Source organism: Monodon monoceros, unplaced genomic scaffold (genome assembly GCF_005190385.1).
Source record: "Monodon monoceros isolate NGI ecotype Baffin Bay Population unplaced genomic scaffold, NGI_Narwhal_1 Super_Scaffold_18, whole genome shotgun sequence".
Taxonomy (NCBI): Eukaryota; Metazoa; Chordata; class Mammalia; order Artiodactyla; family Monodontidae; genus Monodon; species Monodon monoceros.
This window is the reverse complement of record NW_021703774.1, coordinates 78,487,645-78,505,921: the sequence shown is the minus strand read 5'-3', so window position 1 is coordinate 78,505,921 and position 18,277 is coordinate 78,487,645. Positions and strand designations below refer to the sequence as shown.

The window sequence follows — 18,277 nt, the reverse complement described above, 5'->3', positions numbered from 1 at the left end:
TCCCTAAAGCTCTTAATCCATTTTCCCAATCGACTTTGTCATGAAGAGTTAGATAGTACGTGGTCTTCCTAGGCCTTGCCCACAGCTATTCATAGGTCGATAATAGCACAGCATTAGACAAAGCTTTGAGAGTTCTCATGTCTCTTCTCAGAGGCAGAATATTAACTTGATAGAAGAGCCAGTATTAATATATTTAATATATGTTTATATATAATTAATATAATACCATAGGAAGTAAGTCATTAACTTGGAAGTAATTATTCTCAAACTACCATTCTCTAACATAGTTACCTATGGGGCAAGGGTCATATTATTTGAAATTACCCTTTTGTCCCTTTGCCTAGAATATCTTATTACTCCCTTTTCAGCCTAGCAAACTCCTACATGTACTTCTGAACCCAGTTTAGGTATTACCTCTTCTGTGAAACCCATTCTGTCTCAGGCAGTATTCCCATCTTTGTTCTTTCTTGATGCTCTGTTCACACTACTGTTATTAGTACTCACCCAGTTTATGTGGTAATTGGCTACTTACATGACCCTCTCTGACCTCACCTTGAGCTCCATGAGAAGAGAACATTTACCTCACTCTCTAGCACAGTGGTTAGCTCTGAGTAAATGCTCAATAAACACTCATTTTTGAATCTAAGTGTTGCTTTCACATAAACTTAGGCTGTGTGATTTCCTTTGAGGAAGGAAAGAATGGTAGGGTAGTAAGATGGTTTTCGAAACTTTGGTAAGGGCTGCATTTTGGCTCTGAATGATAAATTATAACAGATTATTTCAGAACTTTATTTTATAAAGGAGCAGGTGAAGGCCCAAGGAAGTGAAGTAACTTCCTCCAATTCATGGAGTCAAATAGGGACAAATATAGGATCAGAATATAGTCTTCTAGCTCCCAGTGCTTTTCCCATTTAAAACCTCTGTGTCTGAATAGCTAAATTGGTTACAGCCTATGCTAAAAATGTAAAATCAGGGTCAGTACAACAGTGAACCAATAGCTTTGCCGAGTTCCATAGTCTGTATGTATATAGATGCCAGTGTTCCTGTTGGCAATAGGGAAAGCATATGGCTGGTGGAAAACCAACTCACAGTATGTACTGTACAGATGTTGGGCCAGGGCACCATCTTCATCTAGGAGGCTAGTCTGACAGGTACTCAGTCAATTACAATCATTCCTTTGCATCTAGTCATTCCAGATACCCTCTCTGCTGCCATGACTTCCCAGACTCTCAGTAAGGAGGAAGGTGAGCCATTGGAACTTACCTGTGAGTCATCCAAAGCCACAGCTCAACATACTCACCTCTCTGTCACCTGGTACCTGATGCAAGATGGAGAAAGAAGCCAAGCCAACAAGATTATTTCCCTCTCCAAAGATTTTATGTTGCTCCCTGGGCCCTTGTATACAGAGAGGTTTGCAGCTGGTGATGTGCGGCTCGACAGGCTTGGGGTCACTACCTTCAGGCTGTCCATAGGGAGGCTCCGGCCCTCAGATCAGGGCCAGCTGTTTTGTGAGGCAACTGAATGGATTCAGGATCCGGATGAAACCTGGACTTCCATCACGAAAAAGCAGACAGATCAAACAACTCTGAGGGTCCATCCAGCAGGTAATTATCTTCTCGGGAAATTCATTAACAGCTAGTAGTGGGTATTTGGATATCTTTCTTCTTTTTTTTTTTTTTTTTGGCTGTGCCACGTGGCTTGCGGGATGGGATCCTAGTTCCCCGACCAGGGATCGAATCCGCGCTCTCGGCAGTGAAAGCGCGGAGTCCTAACCACTGGACCGCCAGGGAGTTTTCTCTTTTCGTTTTTTTCTAGTCTTTTGTTGGATCAAAAATATCATTAGAGGGCTTCCCCGGTGGCTCAGTGGTTGAGAGTCCGTCTGCCGATGCAGGGGACACGGGTTCGTGCCCCGGTCCGGGGAGATCCCACATGCCGCGGAGCGGCTGGGCCCGTGAGCCATGGCTGCTGAGCCTGTGCGTCCGGAGCCTGTGCTCCGCAACGGGAGAGGCCACAACAGTGAGAGGCCCGCGTACCGCGAAAAAAAAAAAATCATTAGAAAGTTTGAGTAAATTTTGTTTTTGTCATCTGGGAAGCATAAGTAAGAAGGACAGATTTGGGGCTCTGTCCACGGGAGGTTTTCTATGGGATAAAATCTGTTGAATGTTAGGTAGATTCCACAGCCATGCATGGAAATAGTTTTGTTGCCATTCTTGCCAGGCTCTGTGTAAGCACTTTATCTATAATACATTATCGAATTTAGTCTTAACAACCACCCTCTGAGGCAACTAGTCAAGTCCCCATTTTTGAAACATGACCCTGAGCCTCAGCTAAATGCTCTGCCTTAGCTCGCTCTGCTAGAGCTAGCGTATGAAGACAGGTGTATCTCTCCAAGGCCCTCTCCCCAAAGACACCTGCGCCTCAGAGTAGCCTATTTCCAACGTGAAGCCTTGTCTTAGTCACTGCTCCTTCCGCCTTACCCCGTTTCCTTGGAACGGTGTCACTCTTCATGATCCATTGACACTTTCGCCAAAGCAAGCAGGAAGCCTCCATTTTGATTCCTGGTCTCTCCACGTGGGCTTTGGTCCAGTAGGAGGAGGTCTATAACCATATATATCCCTGCTAAAAGCAATGATCCAATAGTGGATCATTGAAGTTTTCTTTCTTTTGTTTTAGGAGGAGTGTTATTCTATCCTATTAAAAATTGTCCTGATGGCGTTACGTGTCTAAATTATACTCAGGGAGTCCTTTGGAGACACATCAAATGTGCTTCTTTCCCCTCTCTTTGAAGACAATTTTTAAAAATGTAAAACTCTTTATTTTAAAATTTTATTTATTTAGATCAATAAAAATTGTATACGTTTAAGGTGTGCAATATGATGTTTTGATATCTGTATGCACTGTGAAATGACTACAATCAAGTTCACTAACATACCCATCACCTCACGTGGTTGTGTTGTGTATGTGGTGAGAATTCTTAAGATCCTTCTTAGCAAATTTCAAGTAATACCACACAGTATTACTAACTGTAGTCACCATGCTGTACATTAGATCTCCAGAACTTATTCATCCTGCATAACTGAAACTTTGTACCCTTTGACCAATATCTCCCCATTGTCCCCACTCCCCCAACCCCTGGTAACCACCATTCTACTCTCCACTTCTGTGTATTCATTTTGTCAATTTTTAGTTTCCACAATATTTGTCTTTCTGTGTCTGGCTTATTTCACATAGCAAAATGTCCTCCAGGTTGATCCATGTTTTTGAAAATGGCAAGATTTTCCTTTTTTTCATGGCTGAATAATATTCCATTGTGTATATATACCACATTTTCTTCATACATTTATCCCTTGATGGACACTTAGGTTGTTTTCATATCTTGGGTATTATGAATAATGAACATAGGGGTACAGATATCTCTTTGAGATACTGATTTCATTTCCTTTGGATATGTACCTGGAAGTAGGATTGCTGGGTTATATGGTAGTTCTACTTTTAGTTTTTGAGGAACCTCCATACTGTTTTCTATCATGGCCATACCAATTGACATTCCTTGTACACTAACAGTGTACAAGGTTTCCTTTTTCTTGTCCATCCTCACCAACACTTGCTATCTTTTGTCTTTTTGATAATTGCCATCCTAATAGATGTGAGGTGACATCTTGTGGCTTCAATTTGCATTTCCCTGATGATTAGTGATGAGCATCTTTTTCCATATTTTTGGTCACTTGTATGTCTTCCTTTGAGAAATGTCCCTTCAGATCCTTTGCTCGTCTTTATATTAAGTTATTTGGGTTTTTTTTTGTTTGTTTGTTTGCTATTAATTTGTATGAGTTTCTTATCCATTTTGGCTAGTAACGCTTTTTCAAATACATGGTGTGCAAATATTTTCTCCCATTTTGTAGATCGTCTCTTCACTCTGTTGATTGTTTCTTTTGTGTGCAGGATCTTTTTAGTTTGATGCAATCCCACAATCTATTTTTACTTTTGTTGCCTGTGCTTGTGGGGTCATATCCAGAAAATCATTGCCCAAAATAGTGTCAAGAATGTTTTCCTTCTATTTTCTTTTCTTTTTCTTTTTTTTTTTTTTTTTTGGCTGTGCCATGTGGCATGTGGGATCTTAGTTCCCTGACCAGAGACTGAACCTGTGCCCCCTGCAGTGGAAGTGCAGAGTCTTAACCACTGGACTGCCAGGGAATTCCCCCTTCTGTTTTCTTCTAGTAGTTTTTCAGTTTCAGGTCTTATGTTTAAATCTTTGATCCATTTTGAGTTTATTTTTTTAATATGGCACGAGATAGGCGTCCAACTTAATTCTTCTGCATGTGGATATCCAGTTTATTCAACACGACTTATTTGAAGAGACTATCTTTTCCCTGTTGTGTATTCTTGGCACCCTTATTGGAGATTAATTGACATAGATTCATGGATTTATTTTTGGGTTCTCTTTTCTGTTTCATTGGTCTATATGTCTTTATACCAGTACCATACTGTTTTGATTACTCTAGCTTTGTAATGTATTTTGAAATCAGGCAATGTAATACCTACAGCTCTTGCTCAAAATTCTTTGGCTATTCAGGGTCTTTTGTGGTTCCATATGAATTTTAGAATTCTTTTTGTCTATTTTAAAATGCCATTAGAATTTTGATAGGGATTGCAATGAATCTATAGATTGCTTCGGGTGGTATGGACATTTTAACAATATTAATTCTTCCGACCCATGAACGTGGGATATCTTTCCATTTATTTGTTTCATCTTCAGTTAGTTTCATCAGTGTTCTATAGTTTTCATTGTACATGTCTTTCACCTCCTTGGTTAAATTTATCCCTAAGTATTTTCTTCCTTTTGATGCTATTGTAAATGGGATTGTTTTCTTAATTTCTTTTTTGGATAGTTCACTGTTAGGGTATAGAGATGCAACTGATTTTTTTTTTTTGTATGTTGATTTTGTATCCTGCAATTTTACTGAAATTCTTTATTAGTTTTAACATCTTTTGGTGGAGATTTTTTTGGTTTCTATATGTAAGATCATGTCATCTGCCAACAGTGACAGTTTTACTTCCTTTTTTCCAATTTGGATGCCTTTAATTTCTTTTTCTGTCTAACTGCTCTGGCTAGGACTTCCAATACTATGTTGAATAGAAGTGGTGAGAGTGGTCATCCTTGTCTTATTCTTGATCTTAGAGGAAAAGCTTTCAGCTTTTCACTGTTAAGTGTGATGTTAGCTGTGGACTTGCCATATATCACATATGCTTTTAACTTCGGAAAATTCCACTGGATATGCTCAGCCAAAAATGAGAGCAAGAAATCACAATTTATATCGATTCAACATAGTATAAAATATTTTATTTAAAAAGATACATTACTGTGTACTTTACACATTATGGATACATCTTGCTTAATAGGATTGCATTCAGAAAATCATGTATGTTGTTCTTTCTAGGTGATTTAAAGAGTAGTCAAGGGCATTTTTTAATTCTAGGCATTTCTTTGGCTTACCTTCTCCTCAGAACTGATCTCCCACATGAAATTCAATCCCTGTACTATCCTAACAGGAGGTAGCATCTCTCTCTGGTATTGAAAGGATAGATGCAGTGGCCTCTCTATATATCTGCCTTGCTTTTGTTTCCTAGTGAGAGATTTTCAAGTCAACATCATGGCTGAGAGCACGGTTCCTGAAGGAAAACCCTTAGAACTGGTTTGCCTGGTCATGGGCGGTGGCCGGGACCCACAGCTTCATGGCACTTGGTTCTTCAATGATATTGAAATGGCCCATATTGATGCTGGTGGAGTTCTGGGTCTGAAGAAAGACTATCAAGAAAGAGCAAGTCAAGGACAGCTCCAGGTTTCAAAGTTAAACTCCAAGTCTTTCTCTCTCAAGATCTTCTCTGTGGGGCCAAAGGATGAAGGTGCCTACAGATGTGCTGTGGCAGAGGTGACAAGAGCTCAGATGGGCTCCTGGCAGGTGCTCCAGAAAAAACAGTCACCAGACAGCTACGTGCACCTGAGGAAGCCAGCAGGTATGTGAAGTCGGGGCCAGGCACGATTGGGCTGCTTTTAGATGCCCTCCTTTGTGAGTACAGGATGCCTTCATGGACACGGGGGAGGTCTTCTGAAGTCAGGTGTCAATCAGATCACTTTGAGGTGGAGTGGAGTACTGCAAAGGAAAGCACCCAAACCAGCTGAAGACCTGAGTCCTATTCCTGAGCCATTAAATGGGCCATGATCATGAACACACTATATACTTCACCTCTAAATCTCAGCTTCTTCAACTGTAAGATAATGACATCTAATTTGACTGTCCTTAAGTACCTTCTTGCATCTTAGATTCTATTTGCTGTTATTTCTAATTTTTGTCCATTTGGTGTTCTTTCAGCAGAGAGCACCTGTATTAATGAAGCCCTCTGTCTCCTTGTTCCGTGTGTGTGTGTGTTTTGAGTAGATTAAGAGGAAAGAGCTTACACTTGCCCCCTTCCTGGGAAATAAACACCCACGTTACCCCTTCTACTCCTGCGACATCTTTCATCAATTCTCTATTATCTTAAACTGATACTAAGTCTTAATTCTGCACCAAAGCATGACTCAGAGTAAGAAAAGAAGAAGTAAATGACAGCGGGCAGACTCTATTGCCTGCATGTTGCTATGATGTCGTGAGATGCCTATCCAAATGGGTCTGAGTATCTGGAAGGCCACTCAGGTCTTGTTTAGTTTCTGAAGGCTGGGTGATCTTAAACGTGTTTGAATTATCAGTGCTTTTTGTGTGGAGAGAAAACTGATAAATCTGCAAGTAATATTAGGATCCTCTGGGCTGGGTATTAAATTCAAAGTCTAGAAAAATGAATTGCCCCAAATTTTTGGTTTTGCAAAAACCAAAATCAAAAACAAACTAAAAATGAAGATATCCTTGTTGTACTTGCTCACTGGAGGCCTCTCCAAAGATAGAAGCATTCCCCTTCCATCCTCTTCTCCGTCACCCCATTTGCTGGGAGTGAAGACGCACAGCTTTGGCCTAGAGTGGCGAGCCAGGAAGTGTGTTGGTGGTAATTTTGACACTAAACATTTGTTCTGACTTGCTAGGATTCAGAAAAAAACTATGTAGGCGTGTTTACATATTTACACAGAGCTAAATCTCAACTTCGTGTATCTGTCCCTGCTGGAGCAGATCTGTAAATCTTTCATAAACTCAGGACATAGGAATTTGTGCTAAAGAGACCTAAAGGTGTGCTTCATGGCACACAGATCACGAGCCTATCAAGTAGTTGGTCTTCCCAAGCTAAAAATAATCCTTTGTGCAGGCTGGAGTCCAGCCTGTTTCTTTTTACGTAGAATAAAAAAAGGTTATTAACAGATTTAGTAAAGATCCTGTTGAGCATTTGGTTTTGAAACTCAAACCATTACTTCAAGTATGAGCAGAGTTTTATCACTCCGTGAATGTTTTAAACAGAAGAGGGTACTCCCTACTGCTATGCATGTATACCTTACGCATGCGTGGTGAGTGTGTTACTTCTTACCGAGGGGCAGTAACGACCACAGTAAACTAAGGAAACCACAGTTAAAAAAACAAAACAAAACAAAACTGAAGCTGGTTGAAACTAATCATAATGGTTATATTTGAGTAGTGAGATTATGAGTAATAATTTCCCCTCTAACTTCTAAACTTTAGTTATGAGTCTTTTTTTTTTTTTTTTTTTTTTGCGGTACGTGGGCCTCTCACTGTTGTGGCCTCTCCCGTTGCAGAGCACAAGCTCAGCGGCCATGGCTCACGGGCCCAGCCGCTCCGTGGCATATGGGATCTTCCCGGACCGGGGCACGAACCTGTGTCCCCTGCATCGGCAGACAGACTCTCAGCCACTGCTCCACCAGGGAAGCCCAAGAGTCTATTTTTAACTTGAAAAAAAAATTAAGTATAATTATGCCTCTAATACCCAAAATTTGGAAGCAAGTTATATATATGTAATAGATAGATAAATAGATATAGATATATTAACCTATTTGTGGACATTAGCCTTCATTCTGCCTTTGTAACATATATATTTATACATAAAGTGCTTAAAGACTGAACTCCTACCTCAGCAGAGAAGATCAATTTGCAAATTCATTTAGATCCTATTTAAATTTCTAATGCCAGTTCTATTTTGTTTTCCTGGGAATTCCCTGGTGGTCCAGTGGTTAGGACTCCATGCTCTCACTGCCGAGGGCCTGGGTTTGATCCCTGGTCGGGGAACTAAGATCCCACAAGGCCAGAAAAAATAAATTTAAAAAAAAATCTATTTTGTTTTCCTTTTCTGGCTTTGAACTCCTCTGCTTTCACAAAGTGCCTATCATTACACACTAACGCTAATAGCTCACCTTTGCTGGGTACTTCTTCTTGCCAGCCGGGGTAAGCCCTTTGCATGTGCCATTCACTTAGTCCTCTCACAATGCATAAGGGAGGTGTTATTATTACCCCCATATTTACAGGAAAGGAAATTGAGGCGTAGAGAGGTCCACTATGTTGCCCAGGATAATTCTGACTCCAGTGACCTTGACCTGAAGCATGAGGCCGGGCTGCCTAGGATGCGTGAGCTTGAGGGACCTTTACATTGCCCACAAAGCACCCAGGACAAGGCCTTGCACAGGAAGTATCTGTTGAAGGAATGTCTGCATTTCTACACATCTTGAATTTCCCATCTGGAAGCCAGATTTACATTTATTGTTTTACACTATAGCTCAGATATAGGAAGGATCTCGCTTCAACAATATATATGAATGAATATATGATTTGAAAAAGAGAAATGTATATGTATGGGTAAATATATATATTTTAAAAAATACTTGGGGGGAATGTATATATATATTTATTGTATATATATATTTATATATACATACATTTTCCCCCAAGTGATTGTTTTTTAATGGCAGTATTTTGAACAGAAATATAATTAACAATACTCCTTCACTGTTCAGAATACATGCTAATTAGGGGAAGGTAAGTAAGAAGAGGAAGGTCATTTTGAACTGTGAAAGTCTGAATTCTAAAAAACTAAACATTTAAATAAACACAGCTTCATTACATTCAGCCTCATACACCAACTGTAATTAATTTAACAAAATATTACCAGATGTTTTCCCAACTAGATGTTCCTAAGGAACAAATCACTGAAAATTAGGGCAAATTATAAATTGTTTAAGTGTAAATAAGTTCTCCTGGTATTCTTTCTGCTGTTTCTACTATGTAAGTGTTGATGAAATCTTTTTTTCTGGGGGTGGTGCAGGAGTGAACAACCTGATCGGATTTGTCACACAGTTGTCAAGTACTAATTAATGAGATTTCACCGTTTTTTAGAAAAAATTTCATTTACTTGAAATAATTTTTTCTTTTAAAATCTGTAATCCACAGCAAGATATGTGGTCGTGTCTACCAAGAACAGGCAGCAAGCAGTGTGGGAAGGAGAGGCGTTAACCCTTCTCTGCAAGGTAGGTGGAGCTAAAAGTCTCCTGTCCGTGACCTGGTGGCACATCCCACAAGACCAGACACAGCCGGAGTTTGTGGCTGGAATGGGGCAGGATGGCACCATGCAGCTGGGTGCCTTCTACGGGGAACTCAATAACCACAGCAACACAAGGCTGGAGAAGATGGACTGGGCCACCTTCCAGCTGGAGATCACCTCCACCACCATCACAGACAGCGGCACGTATGAGTGCAGGGTGTCTGAGATGACCCAGAACAAGGACAGAGATCAGAGCTGGGCTCAGATGTCAGTCACTGTAAAACCCCTGGGTAAGTGTCAGGGAAATCCTTTTCTGAACTTACGCATCTTCAGTACCTTCCTTCTGCAGTGGAATGCTGTGGAATTCGATTGTGTGTCACCCTGGATCCCCTAGTTACGGTACGTGTACCCCAGGACACAGAGCAGAGTCTCTGGCTACCATGTCTGTCAACTGATCTCTGAAGTTCACTCATCTTTAGAGAGATCATCGTTAGAGTGCAACTTGTAAGTTGTTATTCAAGGCTAAAAACGAAATCGTATGAATTGGAATAGACTTAGAAAAGAGATATGCCAAGTGGAGCGGAGCCTCATGCGTTTCAGGCTTCTGACAGCTGCAGCCCTGGGATTGCAGAGTCTCTTGGAGCACGTGCAAAAGAGTGATGGTGCACCCAGGAGTGGGGGTGAGGGAAGGAGGCCAGCCAGTGGGGCCGGGGAGCACCCCACCCACCCAGCAGCAGCTGTGTAAGGAGCAGACTGGAGAAACACCGCCTGTTTGCTGTCTCTGCTGGGAACACTCTTTAGAAGAGGGTCAACTTTAGAAAGTTGAAGTCAGACTTCAGGACAGACTGTACTGTGAGTCAGCTTCTACCCCCACGTATTTGATACTCCCCGTGTGTGAACACATAGTTCAATGTGAGGCGGCAATGACTAGGACAACTTGCACCTCGATTTGCTGAATGTATTAGAGATTGTGTTTCACGTTTCTGCCCACAGAGTCAAGTTTACAAGTTAGTCTGATGAGCCGTCAGCCACAAGTGAAATTAACCAACACCTTTGACCTGTCCTGCATAGTGAGGGTTGGCTACTCTGACCTCAAGGTTCCACTCACCGTGACATGGCAGTTCCAGGCAGCTAGATCTCGAGCCTTTGATCTGCTTCTTCGAATCACCCATAATGGCACTATTGAATGGGGGAACTTCCTACCCCAGTTCCAAAAGAAGACGAAGGTTTCACAGTCTTTATTTCGTTCTCAACTCCTAATCCATGATGCCACCGAGGAAGAAGCAGGAGTTTATCAGTGTAATGTAGAAGTTTATGACAGAAGTTCCCTACACACAAACGGCCCCATGAGGGCTTCTGCCATCTCTCACCCATTGAGGATCACTGTCACTTTACCAGGTAAACACTACTTGAAATTAATCCTGCTTTTTTTTTAAACATTCCTCCCATTTAGGGTAAGTTATAGAATTAAAGCATAGAATACCTTTTCCCCAAGTTTGTATTATAAGTAAGCACCATATGTAAGTGATATACAGGAAGGGAGGGGGAAGGATAAATTAGGAGTTTGGTATTAACAGATACTCACCAGTATATATAAAATAGATAAACAATAAGGACCTACTGTATAGCAGAGGGAACTATATTCAATATCTTATAATAACCTATAATGGAAAAGAACCTGAATAAAAATATATATGTGTATAACTGAATCACTTTGCTGTATACCTGAAACATTGTAAATCAACTATACTTCAATTTAAAAAAGGAACCAGAAACAAAAACAAACACACACACACACACAGAGGGATATCCAGGTTAACATTAAGTTAATATGCACAAAATGGCCATACTGGTTTTTGTTTTTGTTTTTCTTTGGCTGTGTTGAGTCTTTGTGCCTGAAGGCGGGCTTTCAATAGTTGAGTTGAGCTAGGGCTACTCTTCATTGCGGTGCGCAGGCTCCTCATTGCGGTGGCTTCTCTTGTTGCAGAGCACAGGCTCTAGGCGCACGGGCTTCAGTAGTTGTGGCATGCGGGCTCAGTAGTTGTGGCACACGGGCTTAGTTGCTCTGCGGCATGTGGGATCTTCCCAGACTAGGGCTCCAACCTATGTCCCCTGCATTGGCAGGTGGATTCTTAACCACTGCGCCACCAGAGAAGTCCCGCCACACTGGTTTTTAAAACATTGAAATACTTCCACATTGACGAATTCTAACTGTTGCCCCTTCCCCATTTCCCATAAGTCCCCACTACTCAGCAACTAAAGGGAACCACGTGGCACAGCAGGGGACATCTAGGACCAGATCCAGTGGTGAGGAATTCTTTCGGATTGGTCGGTACCCATGCCTGATCAGTCATGTTTAGAATGTGTCCCCTGGTTGTATGGATAATGTAAATCCCATTAAATACATTCATCCATTCATTTTGATATGTTAGTATACAAGAGTTAGAGTATTTGTGATTACAGTCAAAATAATTTACCTTGTCAGTTGGTAATAGAGGATAGAGATTAAAAGTAAGACACAACTTGGCAAATTCTGCTGTGCTGGTATCTTTCATGACTTCCATTCTCTTAGGGCAAAGTGTTCAAGAGGCTTTGACGTCATTTAGACCTGACAAGCACTGGATAGAAGCATCACTTTAGACAAGGCACTTCAATCTGTCCAAGCCCAGTGACCCCCATATGTAAATTGCTGATGTGCAATTTAAAGATGGCGACACATTCCTAGTACAGTGCCTGACACACCAAGCAGATGTTCAAACGTGGTAGCAGTCATTACCTCAGCTACTGAGCTATATTTTTGGTAATAGTAGTGATCTCCTTGTTGATTAACTCATGCCTTAATTTACTTGTCCTTTCTGATGTATTTCAAATTGTTGGTTTAATCCTTTCTTCTTAAAACTTCTCTTTTCTTGACCTTATGACACAAGATTTTCTTGTTTTCCTTCCTAACACGCCGACTGCCCCTTCTCATTCTCTTTTGCAGAATCCTCCTCCTTCACTGACTCATCCCTTTGGGTTTCATCCTCAACTTCCTCTCTTCTCATTCTGTACACTGTCCCAAAGTGGGCTTATTCCTACCCAGGGATTCAGGCTATATACTGACAAATCCCAAATTCATTATCTTGAAATACTTCTCTTCTGATCTCCAGACTCATCAATGCAATTGCCTCTAAGACATGTCTACACTCAATATGTCAAAACATAAATACACCATTATTATCCCTCCAAAGCTACTCCTCTGACGTTGTTCTCCATGTTCCCACCATCCATCGGTGATCCAAGCAAGAAACCTGAGTCATCCACTACTCCTCCACGTCTACCTCATGTCCAAACTCCCATTACATGGCAAGGTCCTTTACAATCTGATACATTTATGTCTTTCCTGCATCATCTCTTCCCACTTTCCATTTTGAATTTGAGCTCCAGCCACACTGAACTACTGGCAGTTCCTCACATACTCTATGCTCTCTCTCATTTTTAGTCTTTGTTCAAGTTGCTTCTTTTGCATGGAATTCCTTAACCCCTTCTCCATCAGATTAATTCCTATTAACCCTTAAGACGTAGCTTAGAGATATCTCCTCCAGGAAGCCTCCCCTCACTCCCATATTTGGGTTAGACAGTCCTGCTGTGTGCTCTGACAGCCACTTCTGCGTACCTCTGTCCCCCCTGGGTGACACAATCCTATAATCTCTAAGCCTCTGTCCTGTACTAGTCTCTTCCTCTAAGCAGAGACTGAGGGGAGGGATCTACAGAGCCTGGAATAGTCTGGCACATAATATAGTACATGCTTAATAAATGTTTGTTGAAGGAAGAGTAAAGGGACCTACTGGGAGCATCAATAAGCAGCCACAAAAGTAGAACTGGTGACGTCAGCAAGAAGATAAGCATAAGATTTGGAAGCCAGGCTTTACCGTTCATCTTTCTGACAAAGCAGGAAAGCTTTGGGTTAAAGGATAGTTGACTCCATATCCGTACAATGTTCCCACAGTCGAGTGGCTGCAAAGAAACCCACAGTTGTAATAGCCCACGTACAACTTCCTCTTGTTTACCCATGTTTGCCGGCAGATACAATTAGACTTAGGCAAACTGTGGATCTAGGAGTATCTGCATAGTGAACACACAGACAGAGCATTAATAGGGCCACTTTCTCTCAATTTGATTTATGAAATGCTATAGAAGAGAAGATGTCAGTGCCAAAATATTGAAGCAGTTTCTTTTCTTTTCTTTTATACTGGAGTATAGTTGATAAACAATGTTGTGTCAGTTTCAGGTGTACAGCAAAGTGATTCAGTTATACATATACATGTACGTGTCTATTCTTTTCCCATTTGGGTTATTACAGAATGTTGAGCAGAGTTCCCTGTGCTATACAGTAGGTCCTTGTTGGTTATCTAATACTGAAGCATTTTCATGTGGAAGAGATTGGCTTTTCTGCATAACACTTCCTCCCTGCCCCACACTCCCTATCCCACTCCTCCGGGGCAGGGGTAGAATTAGGACCAGTGGATGGAAGTTATGGAGAAGTCAAATTCAACTTGATATCAGAAAGAGTTCTCTAGTGGCAGCATGTCCAAAGGTGGAATGGGTGCTTTGTCAGTTAGTGAGTTGTTCAGAGGCTGAATGAGCAGTTAGTGGGGCTGCTAAAGAGGGAATTCACACATTTGATGGGTGTAGGAGGTATGGCCCTAGTTGACCTCCAATGTCCCTTCTACTTTAAAGTTCTATTTTCTAGCAAAGTAACAAAAGTAATGGTACCGTTCTTTTAATTTAGAGAGCAAGCTGAAAGTGAATTCAAGTAGTCAAGTCCAAGAGATCTCCATCAACTCCAACACAGACATAGAGTGTAACATCCTGTGCCCATCCACTGGAAACCTTCGGTTGGCTGTTACTTGGTACTTCTCTGCCACGTCCACTAATGCACCCTGGCTGAGGATCCTGGAAATGGACCGAACCCACGTAGTAAAATACGGGGATGAGTTTCAGACCGCACGGAGGAAACAAAAATTCCACGCCGAGAAAGTTTCCCAAGACTTGTTTCAGCTACACATTCTGAACGTGGAAGACAGCGATCAGGGCAAATATCGCTGTGCTGTGGAGGAATGGCTCTGGTCTACAAATGGCACTTGGCACAAGCTTGGAGAAAAGACGTCAGGTCTAACAGAATTGAAACTCAGGCCCACAGGTAAACCTTGCCAAGTATATTCTCACTCATCTTTCTGTAGAATTGCCGTCTTCTCTTGGGCAGCTGTTCTATGGAGCAATTAGATGAAGGTAAAAATATGACCTACAGTCATAGGAATAGTGCCCACCTGCACAATGACTGCAGGACTGGATAGCCCACCAGAGCAGGCGGGGGTCCCTTTGAGTCAAGCTGAGATTTGGAGAAGCTTAGATGGGAGCAAGATCCCTTTGATTGGTTTGCTTCTCAGCCTGACAGGCTGGTCTATGCAGTGACCCAGGGTATCGTATCTCCAGCTCTCTGTGAAACAAGCTGTGTCACTCCAGTGGGGCTCTACTGTAATTTGGCAGAAAGAGAGTAATACAAAGCATATTTCTCCCACTGTGAACAGAAGCTGTCCAACTCTATAGGGATGTATGGAGAGACTGCTGTTCAACATTTGGCTGCCTAAACATAAGGCAAATAGAAGTAGTCAACTGCTGGAATGGCTTACTGAGGGCATCTCCTCCTCCTCAGGAGATCTTTAAAAATGAAATAGAGGGCTTCCCTGATGGCGCAGTGGTTGAGAGTCCGCCTGCCAATGCAGGGGACGCGGGTTCGTGCCCCGGTCCGGGAAGATCCCACATGCCGCGGAGCGGCTGGGCCCGTGAGCCATGGCCGCTGAGCCTGCGCGTCCGGAGCCTGTGCTCCGCAACGGGAGAGGCCACAACAGTGAGAGGCCCCTGTACCACCAAAAAAAAAAAGAAATAGAAGTTCCATTCATTTGCATTAGTCTAAGAGTGCCGTGGTCTAAATGTGGGCAGGGTTGATTAGATCTGTCAGCATTAGTTAGGTCACCTCCAATGTTGATTAAAATTAAATGAACCTCACAGCTAAGGTTTGGGAGCTGGCCGAGATCCAAAAGCACAATGCAAATAAGTTAATCTAGTTTGGCACTGAAAATTCTATTTTCAATGTAACATCAAAAAATAAGATTATAATGAACATTGCTATGTGTTAGGCAATTAGGAATCCAAAGATAAATAAGGCAGAGCCTTAAGGAGCTCACAGTCGGCTGGGAGCAGCAGGGGCAAAGTAGCAGCTGAGCGCGGGGGTCTCTTCCTGCCGCTCTGGCCGCCCTTCTCCATGCCCTTCCTCTCCCTGCTCAATGCAGGTGTTCATCAGGGACACCTGAGCCCATTTTTCTTCTTACTCTCTGTGCCCTTCAAAACCTCTTAAATACCACCTTGGTGGTACCAACTACCACCTTCAATGAAACAGCTCTAAGATTTTATGCTTAGCCCCCATCTCCTGAGCTCCAGGCCTTTCTACCCATCTGCTTGTTGCACATTTCTTCTTGGCTGACCCAGAGAGCCTCACACTCAGCATATCCGAAATCATCCTTATGTCCCAAATCATCATGATGGCGTTTATCATCTTGGCCATCCCACAAGGCTTATGGCCGCTCCATTCTCCATCTGGGTGGCTGGCATCCCTTTCTCCCAGTTGTCCAAGCTGAATCTTGACAGTGTGTGCCCACCCCTTTATGAAGTGCGCACCATTTCTTAGCTCAAGCCAGCGCTTCCCATTCAGAAACGTGGGACCAGTGCTGTTCAATCTTTTAGTCTATCAAGAAATGCCTAAAATCTTTTTTTGGTGACGTCACTCATTTTGGAATGTCCATAATGAATTCAAATTCTTTTAAAATACTGAAGATGTCAAATAAAACATATTTGTGGGCTGTGTGTGGCTGGCTGGGAGTAGCTAGCTGTGTACCCTGGTGTAGGAAGTAAGTTAAGGAAGAGGCCCCAGGGAAAGATACTGAGAAGGATTCGTAAGAATTGTAGGAGGGATGCTTTCTCTGAAATCAAAAGAGGAGAGGATATCAGAAGAAAATGGATTTCAGTGACAGAAACTGCAGAGAGGACAAAAAAGACTGGAAGGTCTCTTGAGCTGGGAAATCGGGCCTTTTCTGGGGACCCTGGCCAGAGCATAGTGATGAGATTGGAAAGCTGATGGCAATGAAGTAGGGAGTAACTTGAGGTGAGGAAGCAGAGGCAGTACCATGTAAACTAATATTTCACATGCTTCTCTATAAAGGGAAAGAGAGAGTAAAGATGGTAGCTAAAAAAGAATGTAGAATCAGACAAAGATGTTCTTTTAAAGATAGATCAATAAATATGTTTGTAGTAGAGTTGAAAATTTAGTGCATACTATAATTTATTTTGTGTGTGATTACTCTAGCCTTCCAAGTTCTCACCTGTGAGTTAAAAGGGGAACATTTTTAAAAAGTAAATGTCAAAATCTGTTTAAAACTTAGTCTAATCCAATAATGTAAATAGTCTCCTTGAGTGATATTCTAACACATGTATGAAAAATGCTCAGTCTCTTGGGTAACCTCCTCTTTCCCTGCGTCTAATACCTGAGGTGATATCCGGTGTATGGGAGGAGGGTAATTCGCAAAAACAAAAAGGGGTAGGGATGGAACATGGGACTTGAGGGGCGGGCTGGAAGTTTCGAAGGGCCTTTCTGGGAAGCAGAAGGGAGAGCTGAGCCGGGAGAAGTAAAAGCAGCAGGGCAGAACATCCGGCAAAGCTGGGTGGTTTTCAGTGTCAGGTCCAGCAGGCAAGAGGCAGACTGATGAAGGGAAGTGGCTGGTTTGATTCATAGCAGAGAAAGTTCTGGCAAATATGGAAGAAGGATAAGGGTCAAGGAAAAGTGTTAAAGATGAAGGACCTGATATCTAAAAATTATAAGATGGCATCCCTTCAATGAGAAGTAGACTTTTCAGAGGAGGTATCCAATCTAAGATCTGGGTTCTTCTCGAACTTACCGCCTTTTTATTTCCTAGGAAGTAAGGTACGCATCTCCAAAGTGTCCGGGACAAAAAATGCCTCCGAGCACAGCGAGGTGGCCATCCGCTGCAGCCTGGAGAGTGCGGGCAGCCCAGCCTCCCTGTTCTCTGTGATGTGGTACTGGAACGGAGAAAATTCTGGAAGTAAAATGCTGGTGCACCTGCAGCATGACGGCTTGCTGGAGTATGGCGAAGAGGGGCTCGGGAGGCGCCTGCACTGTTACCGTTCATCCCCTGCAGACTTTGTCCTGATGATACATCGAGTGGAGATGGAGGATACTGGAATGTACTGGTGCAGGGTGGCAGAGTGGCAGCTACACGGTAACCCAAGCAAGTGGGTCAGCCAAGCATCAGACGAGTCACAGCATGTGGTGCTCACGGTGCTGCCTTCAGGTAACTAGCGGTTCATCTGCCATGGCTCGCGGTCAGGAGAATCTTTGTCTCCCCTCCTATGCTTTCCCACCCAGCTATGTTTTGCTTCTTTTCAGGCTGAAAACAATTTACAGATTCCCGAAAGAAAATGACTTCGCCATTTCTCTCAACAGTAACTCAGTTTGGGCAGACAAGGTTACCTGAGGTTTTGGCATGGACGTTTAAATGTCAAGGGCATCTGACCTCCTCCCCCATGTTCCCTCTTAAACAAAAAAGCCATCAACATTGTATCCCTTTAAATAACCAAATAATGTTGGAGGCAGACATCCTTACCTCTTGGCTAATTCTCCAATCTCAGAAGGCTGACCTGTGGTGGGGAAAGAGGGCTACTGAGAACGGATGGCGCCTCCTCAGAGTTGGGACAGTTG

General features: G+C 42.5%; 1 protein-coding gene across 1 annotated transcript in view; it reads left to right on the top strand.

Moving 5' to 3' along the window:
* The window catches only part of CD101 (CD101 molecule), a 33,731-nt gene that overhangs the window by 7,906 nt on the left and 7,548 nt on the right, over positions 1-18,277 (top strand). The window contains exons 3-8 of the mRNA XM_029229121.1: positions 1,188-1,604; positions 5,629-6,015; positions 9,375-9,755; positions 10,459-10,863; positions 14,237-14,647; positions 17,475-17,870. Of these exons, the coding sequence (XP_029084954.1) occupies positions 1,188-1,604; positions 5,629-6,015; positions 9,375-9,755; positions 10,459-10,863; positions 14,237-14,647; positions 17,475-17,870 (2,397 nt within the window). The remainder of the gene's footprint in view (positions 1-1,187; positions 1,605-5,628; positions 6,016-9,374; positions 9,756-10,458; positions 10,864-14,236; positions 14,648-17,474; positions 17,871-18,277) is intronic.